An 8802-nucleotide genomic window follows, 5' to 3' on the forward strand; every position below is an offset into this window, starting at 1 on the left:
ATGTCCTTCAAGAAGCCTGGAGAACTATTCCTGAAGACTCCTTAAAGAAATGACAGAAAGCTTGTCTCAGAGGGTTCAGGCTGTGTTGGAGAATAAAGGAGCTCAGACCAGATATTCACTCCTTAGAATTTCCACAAACTCTGTTTTTGTCTTTTGTGATGTTTTTGTTTCCATGTTACAAAGAAATTTCCTGTTTTGATAATATATGAAAATGTGTAAAGAAAAGCAAACACAATTACATTAATGAAAAAAACACATCAGGTACAGTATGTACCATCATGAAATATTTAATTTAACTGGTTTTTTATTTAATATCACTGAAAATATTCAGGGAGTCAATAACTGCTACATCAAAAACTTTAGAGGAAAAAATGGGAACGGAAACAAATGCGGGGAAATAAGTTTGCATTTGAGTTTTTAATTGGCACTTTCGCTTTAAATTTTATTGTAAAAATACGCGGAAAGTGCCAGGCTGATCCCAGCTGATCCCAGACCAAACAACACAGAGGTGCAGGGCTGTGGACTTCAGTCTCACGGGTTTTAAGCCAGATCTGCCCTGTCTGTCAGCACCTCACAGGAATGGCGTTGTTCTTACTCGGAGGACGTCTGTTTAATCGCAGAAGTCACGTGAAGAGATCCATAACTGCGACTATGAGGTGCGCGTGACTGTTTCTGCCGTGCTCACAGAGAAATGAACGCACTAATGTGCACGATTCTTCAAATAACCACGAAGACAAAGCAGGAAATGCATGCTCTGTTTAGCAGGAGGTTGATTTTTTTTTTCATGTTGTTCTTCCTGTTTATATTTTCAGCCACTAGATGGCGCAACATGTCCGGCCACTATTCTGTGAACTGTAAGCATGAAAACGAGGAGGAACTCTCTCAAATCTCGCGGAAAACAACCAAAACTCCCGCTAAATTAAAGTTATAATTAAAGTTTTTACATTTTATTTTAGTTTTTTAAAGATCAGTTCTTTGATTTTAGAGTTTTACGGTTTTTATGTTAAAAAGTGGTGGAAAAATGCCTCAAAATGTCAACAGTTACCAATTTCCTCCAAAAGGGAAGTTCCCAATTAATAGATAACACAATCATACTTTCCATAGTTTCTCTTGTGGACAGATTATGTGTGTTGGAGTCATTGTAAATGCCAAAACTGTCATGGTTGTTGTTGTTTAAACTTGCTTCAGTAAAGCTAAAGCACCCCTGGTGCTTTTATTAAGTCAGTTTTGGTTTTACAGCGTCCTTCAGAGTTTAAAAAGATCTCTTCTGTGTTTCCCTGCAGCTCATCGGGGTCCTCTGGGAGGTGGCGTGTCAACGGAGTCGATCTCTACTACGAGCAGACTGGCAGAGGGAAACATGCTGTGCTGCTGCTTCCTGGTGCTCTGGGTAAACACACCTTATCTGTGCCTGAAATCCTCTGAGATCATCTTTTTGGTGGAGGTTCTGAAGGACGGCATCCTGTAAACTTGCATGAAATATGTCTCCGTGTTTTATTCATCTTCAGGAAGCACAAAGACAGATTTTGGTCCCCAGCTGAAGTCTCTGAACAAGGAGCGCTTCACCGTCATTGGCTGGGATCCCCGCGGGTACGGACAGTCCCGTCCGCCAGACCGAGACTTCCCCCCTGACTTCTTTGAGAGGGATGCAAAGGATGCTGTGGATCTGATGAAGGTCTGTTACACAAACTACACAGTTTACCAAGAAGTCGGGGTCATGTGGCAGAAAAGAACAATGTGGACGGTGTGGGGGACCGAGCCGATTAAACATGAGGACACAGTGATAATTTACCCCCAAAAATGCAAAGAAACAAACTACCCAGAGCCCTTAAAAGAGGTCAGATGAACGAAACTAAGCTTGAGTCATAACAGCAACTTAACCACCAAAGGAAACAAATACTAACAGGTAATCTAACAAAGAAGCAAAACAAGTCAGTTTAACAGTTACTTCACATGAATTTTAATCAGACAAGAGGAAGTAAATGACTCATAAATCAAAGAAAATATTTAATCAGCTCATGGCATACGCCTGCAGCTGCTCCAGACAACCTGAGATCAGACACCCAACCGCCTCCCCAGCACCGGAAAAATAAGAAAAAGAAATGAAAGTGTGTGTGACAGTAAAAGAAAAGAATAAGTCACCGTGTCTGTGACCCCAACCTGTCACAGACTTCACCATCAACGGTCAAAATATTAGGAAATATTACTCCAATGATAGAATTTCAACACTAAAAGCTGCGGAGTGTCTCCTTTTTCTGCTGCATCCATGAAACAGGGTTTAAACTGCAGTTTAAGGCATCAGTTATCATCATTATGTACATGACAAACATGATGAAGTCAGTCTGAAATGGGGCCCAAATCTGCTTCTGCACTGAAGGATTCTGCCTCCTCATTTTAGCCTCAGAAGCCTAAAAGCTGCTTTTATTTCAGACAAAAAGAGCGTTTTATGTTGAGCCATTTATGCACAGAATGAACGTTAAAGTCTCCTCTTGTGTAGTTCATCCGCTGGCCTCCATAAAAACAGGATTTTACCCATAGATCTATTTTCTATATCTGCTTTATCCAATTTGAGGGTCGCGGGATGACGGGAGGAGACCCAGCTGCCAGTGGGCTAAAGGTGGGGGACAACCTGGACGGGTTGCCAGTTCCTCCACAACCTCCACTCAGGAAAGGCCCCCGGCTTGGATTCAAATCAGTAAAAACAGGGTTTTACAGTTGCAAAAGCATGCTGTTTGATTTCCAATTTACTGCAGAGCAAAAAGTGAAACTCAACCAAAGTACTTAGAGGGTAAAAAGGCTTTTAATGTGGAAACTGGAAACTAATTCTGAGTTTTCTTCCAGCGTTAAACCTTAAAACGATGGACAGAAGCGTGTTTTCCACTCGGTTGTTTTGCTGACCCTCTGTTCGTGCTGCTCAGGAACTTCAGGGGCCAAATGTTCAACGTTCAGAGCTGCCGTTGGTGTATTTTCAGTGGTCTGGAATTCAAGATGCTCAGTTTAGCAGCTGGACTTTTTGTCTTTGTGATGTAACCTCTGACCCAGCGATGCTTTCTGGGTTAAAGCCTGATCAGAACACTGCTCCACTTCACAGTCGTCCATCATCAATCAGTGGGTCCACATGACTGGATTATAGCTAAAGTTGGGTTATGCTCCTTATCTGAGGTTAATTATCCTTTTTTAAGTTTAAGTTTTAAGTTTCACGTGGATGAAATGATTAACGATGGTTTTAAGAAGTGTTTTTAAGCCCCTGAAGGACAGATTTTTTTATCCTCAGTGCAGATCCTGATGTTAACAGCTGTTCTTTATTGGTTTTCAGCCTTGTGGTTTCTCAGGATTCTCTGGAATTATTCAGTCTTTAATGTGTGAACTGCTTCCAAACAGTCTTTTAATGAGTCTCAGTTCCATCACTTTACATGTTATCTCTGTTCTATTCCCAGTCAAATGAATGCATTCTGGTTTAATTCCACTTTAGAGCACCAACTTTAATGAAATGTAACTGAAAGCATCTCTTTGGCAGGCACTGGGCTTTGGCAGGTTTTCTCTGCTGGGTTGGAGCGACGGAGGAATCACTGCCCTGATTGCAGCTGCGAGGAACCCTGACCTGATCAATAAGATGGTCGTTTGGGGATCAAACGCCTTTGTTTCGCAGGACGACCTCAAGCTTTACAACAGTACTCCACTTCTCCCTTTCTGAGATGTTTCTGTGGTTATGATGCAGTTCTCAGAGCTGTGCATAATCTCTGGGATTCTGTGTTTCAGTGGTCCGTGACGTCTCCAAGTGGAGTGCACGGATGAGACAGCCGATGGAAGAGGTGTACGGAGCTCAACTTTTTGCTAAAACATGGGAGGGCTGGGTGGATGGAATCGCTCAGTTCGCTCAAAGACCAGAAGGTGAGGTCGCCATGCTGCTGCTGACTCATGAAACACCTAAAAAATGAACAGATTTCGACTTATTTTTGTCAAAAGTTGCAGAGGAAATCTGCAGCTGAGAGGTTTCCTTTCGTCTTCTCTGCTCAGGAAGTATCTGCGTGGAGCTTCTGCCCCTGATCAGCTGTCCAACCCTCATCGTCCACGGAGAGAAAGACCCCATGGTGCCCGGATTCCACCCTCAGCATCTCCTCAAACACATCAAGGGATCCCGGTGAGAACACGCCATGATATCAAACTTAACCTTCGACGCAGATGAGCTGAAACAAGGTTTCTTTCCCAAATGTAGGCTACATTCAATGCCAGAGGGAAAACACAACCTCCACCTGAGGTTCGCTGATGACTTCAACAGACTAGTTGAAGACTTCCTGGAGGAGCAAAACAACCAATAGATCATTTTCTTATTGGATGCATTTAGTTTAAATCATGGAAATGCTTCATAAATTTAAAGCAGTTCCAGCTAAAAATGTGTTAAAATTGCCTCAAAATGGAAGATCTGGAGCAAAGTTTGTCAACACAACTTCAGTATATATGATAAACTATGCATTAGGAGGTACTATTTTTGAGAAAATAAGTCAAAATTCTCACTTTGTATTATCAAATTCTGACTTAATGTCTCAGTTAGAGTTAGTTTGCTGACTGGAGGAGTTGTAAGTGGAGGACTGATCATCATTAGGAGACACTACTCGGGTAATTTACACGCCAGGTCAATACTTTTGTGCATTTCTGTGACATACAAAGTCTGTTTAAACTTTATATCCCCTGATGAATAAAGGCTAAATGCCTTGAGCAGTTTGTGCTCTGATTTTCTACTCTGATCACATTCATCATGTTAGATTTAACCCATTATTTTTGTGCCAACACTAATTTGTCTAATGCCTGCAGTTAAAAGGAAAAACTGATAAATCAACTATTTTTTACTCTGTTTCATTTCGTCTGTATTTATTATTCTACAGGATAGTTTATACCGCTGAAATATATAATGATTGCTAAGAAAATGGTTGAAAAAATTCCTCATTTAACAAGTTTTGGAGCTGCATCATGGGATATATTTCCAAGGTTAGTGGCTGTGGATTCTACCCTACTTTTCACAGTGGACTGTTGTAATGTGAAGCTATTTCTCACCACTTTGCACACTGGGATGGGATCTTGGAAGGACTCTCATGTTGTTTCTCTTCACTGCTGTTGTTACAGAGTGGAGAGAAGAAGTGGAGAACAGAAAATGAGAGTTTAATATGTCAAACAACTGGATGCAAGATCAAATATGACCCACATTTGTTCAAATAAGCAAATTATTATACTTCCACATACTTTATTTTGTGTGTTTATTCTGTGGAGTGATATGTTGCAGATAATAAAGGCATTTTTCTTTCAAAACGTGCCCAAAAAGTTAAATTCAGGGTCTGCGCATACAAAGACAGCACTGAAAAACGGCCACAATATATTTTTCCCATCTCAGTGTCAGAAATGGGCTCCGAAACCTCTTCGGATCACCTGCAGATCCGCTGCTTCGGTTCCCTACTGGATAGCATCGAGTATCGATTGCTTTGGTCTGTCGCTTTTCTCCAACCCGGAAGTAGCTGCTGCTGTTTACAGTTAGCACGCGTTTCAGACGCAGTGAACAGTGACTCCGTGAAAATGAACCCAGTGCAGAATGGAGAGGGCTTTGATGGCATTTCAGTGCACAACTTTTCCGAGAAGATTCTGGAGCAGGTCGTGCACTTCCACGTGATGAAGCTCAGCGGCGGGTTCTTCCTCTGGGTCGGTTCGACTCCGGTTCTGTCCAACCTGGCGGTGTCTATGAGCAGCAGATATGTGAGTATATATATTTTTATTAACATTAATATATATATAAAAATGTTTTTATGTAAAAACATGGTTAATTCTCACCTGTTCTGGTCAGTATTCATTTTTTAAAAATAAAAACACTGAATCGGTGCCAATTGTTCTGATTCCAGCCAACTTCCTGCTATTTTTACTGTTATATCTGATATTTAAGATGTTTTTAGAGAAATAGATCAGACTTTTACTTAATTTTTTCAAACACAAAAGGACTAAAAAAGGAAAACAACCCACAGATTACATAAGAACGATAAAAACTTGCCTCCAATCCGTTTTTAGTGTTCAATCCTCTTGATGTTTAAAGCTGTACTTTCCTACTTGGGCTTTTTTACAAATAAAACTAAAATACTGATAGAATCTGGAGTCACAGAATTAATAAATCTATTTTCATTGTGCAGTTGATACATATTTCAAAGGCCAGACTGCAACATCACTCTGATCCACAACTGTATGTATTTATCTGAATGTTCCTTTATCATAACATGGATTTAATTGTAATTTAAACTGAGAAAAGTGCAGGAAAACATACAACAAACTCTCTGTATATCAGTTTTTAAGTTAGTTTTGCAGAAATATCTTTTTTTGACCAGATGTTTGGTTATTTTTCAAGAGAATAGACTAAATATTAGCAGGATTCATCTTATTAAATGTGAGGAAAAGAAACATCACTCTTATTAAAGCAGGCAGAAACTCGCCTCCTGGCAGTTATTTTCTATTTATCTGTGTCTGTAGCAGCCGATATGACAGCTTTTTCCATGATATTTTAAATCAATGTGATGAATTCACCCTCACTTAAGACATTTAAGATTTAAAAACCACAAATTGATTTACTCTCAGTGGAGGCTGATTGCTTTTTTTGTCTGTTTTCTGTCTAGGATTCAATGCCGTTGTCAACATTAGTGATGGGGGACCCTTCCAATACTGCTGCAAACTCTTTGGCACAAAGATTAGGTAATGTACAGGTCAAGTTCATGTGTTTCGTTATAATATGGTCTGTGGCTTTGTGGTCTTCTTCTCTGCATTTCAAAGCAACATACCAGTGTTTAATTATAGCTCAGCTGCCATTATTGCCATCAGTGTTCCAGCCACTGGAAACCTTTCCTTTTAATGATTAAATCCATGAATTATACTTTTAATATGAGGAAAGTGATGCTTTGAGTTCAAAACGTGTCCGTCTTCTGTGGAAGTGTGGACTGATATGTCTGTGTTGTGTAACCATGAAGCAGTACTGATGTTGATGGAGATTAATGAAATGCTGAAGGCGAATTTCGAGTCTACGCTCTCATATACACACCAAACTCGTGTAAATTTTTGTCCTCTGTGTAATCTGTGTTTTGTCTAAGATAAAGAGAACGAGAGTGCAGTAACACAGCCAGTTGCAGAACTTAAATCGGGGAAATAAACCAGGCTTTAACCGTTTTTTTTTCACAGCTTTTGCACTCTAAATCACAAAAAAAACACGTGTACACCTCAGCACTGACCTTCAGGACGGTGCAGGTTTTATTTCTAAGTGTCTGTTGGTGCGACCCACTCTGACCACATCCAAGTCGTTTATCATGTAGCTTCAGAGGCCATGCTCACTAACCTGTAACCCTGCCCCCATCCCCAAAGGTCCGGAGCCCTGGAGCTGCTTTGCTTTTTTTTTTTAAAGGGGACTCCGGTATTTTTAAACCTTATTTCTGGCATGAAATACGTTCATCTACTCACCGAGAACAGTTTGGTGAAAGTCGGCGTCCTTCGGAAGATATTTAGATTCCTCCAGCTCCATATAACGGAGTGAACGGGGCTTAGAGGATGCAGCCTCTAAATAAGGCATTATCTGTCTTTATTTCACCAATACTTTAAGAAGAATGAATGAATGAACGTGTGCTATAGCTCTGTTAGCTCATAGCTGCTGTTATGTGGCTACTTGCAGCTATAGGAGAGCTAACGGAGGGATTTCTACACAGGCACTCTACTGGGACCACTTCATCCACACGCCCCCCTGCAGCACAGTTTATTCACTCCGTGCTCTGTGACAGTCGGCTAACTTCACACAGAGTTTGCTGCTGATAGTTTTGTGCAACATGGCAGGATATTTATCAGATTTTGACGACTTAGAGTACGATGGACGTTCTTAAAGGAGTGAATGAGCTGTGCTGCGGCCATTTCCCTTTTAAAGGCATTGTTTTTAAGTTTCCACACACCCTCACGTTGTAACTTTGTGGTGTTCACACAACTTTTGACCAAAGATCGCAGCTGGAAAATGCACCAAACACACCAAAATGGTGGGGGGGGGCTGCCAAATACTCCTTAAAGGGCAACTCCGGTATTTTTAAACCTGGACCTTATTTCTGGCATGAAATACGTTCATCTACTCACTGAGAACAGTTTGGTGAAAGTCGGCGTCCTTCAGAAGATATTTAGATAACTGGAGATCCATATAACGGAGTGAACGGGGCTTAGAGGATGCAGCCTCTAAAAATACCGGAGTTCCCCTTTAAGTCCTTACATCCATGCTCTGTCATTGGCTGGTGTTTACAATAGTAAGATGAGAAGAAATAATAGAAATGAAAGCTGTAAGAGATGTTTCTGCAGAGAAATGCACCGCCACACACCTTTAGTGTGTCATAAGCCATAACTGTTGCACGATTCTACATATTATTATTTTTCAAGTTTAAGTTGAGCAAATGGCTTGTTGAAATATGGAAAAAAACAGTATTTCATGTATTTTCTGAACCAGACTTCCTCTGTTTCTCAGCAAAGAGGACCAAAAAACAAGTGTTTGTGAGTTACAGTCTTCCGATGACCGACTCCAGCCTCAGTCTGTTGGTGGAGAACCGGATCAAAAAGGAGCTGGAACTTCATCCGGAGCATTTTGGCACCTTTCACACACAATAATCAGGACAAACAACCACATCGAGTGATCTTTTATTGACATAATAAATTAAGTGGTTTATTATCAAAACATGTAGGCCTATGGCTTTTTGTACAAATGCATCTTATTAAAAAAATAACACTTATAAAACAGCGTTAGTGGTTGAGTTTTTCTTTTTT

The 8802-nt window shown here is 40.6% G+C and overlaps 2 protein-coding genes across 2 annotated transcripts; both read left to right on the forward strand.

The window, feature by feature from the left end:
* Positions 1–493: 493 nt before the first annotated feature.
* Positions 494–5280, forward strand: bphl (biphenyl hydrolase like). Its single transcript, XM_072388927.1, has 7 exons — positions 494–656; positions 1284–1387; positions 1506–1672; positions 3515–3668; positions 3757–3888; positions 4015–4138; positions 4214–5280. Exons 1-7 carry the CDS (start codon positions 580–582, stop codon positions 4314–4316), a joined length of 861 nt encoding a protein of 286 aa, XP_072245028.1. The 5' UTR covers positions 494–579; the 3' UTR covers positions 4317–5280.
* A 196-nt stretch (positions 5281–5476) lies between these two features.
* psmg4 (proteasome (prosome, macropain) assembly chaperone 4) lies at positions 5477–8776 on the forward strand. Its single transcript, XM_072388929.1, has 3 exons — positions 5477–5739; positions 6642–6717; positions 8507–8776. The coding sequence occupies exons 1-3, from the start codon at positions 5563–5565 to the stop codon at positions 8644–8646; spliced, it is 393 nt and encodes a 130-aa protein (XP_072245030.1). The 5' UTR covers positions 5477–5562; the 3' UTR covers positions 8647–8776.
* Positions 8777–8802: the final 26 nt, after the last annotated feature.

The sequence above is a fragment of the Leuresthes tenuis genome, unplaced genomic scaffold (genome assembly GCF_036924035.1).
Source record: "Leuresthes tenuis unplaced genomic scaffold, fLeuTen1.0.hap1 SCAF_7, whole genome shotgun sequence".
In the NCBI taxonomy this organism is placed as follows: Eukaryota; Metazoa; Chordata; class Actinopteri; order Atheriniformes; family Atherinopsidae; genus Leuresthes; species Leuresthes tenuis.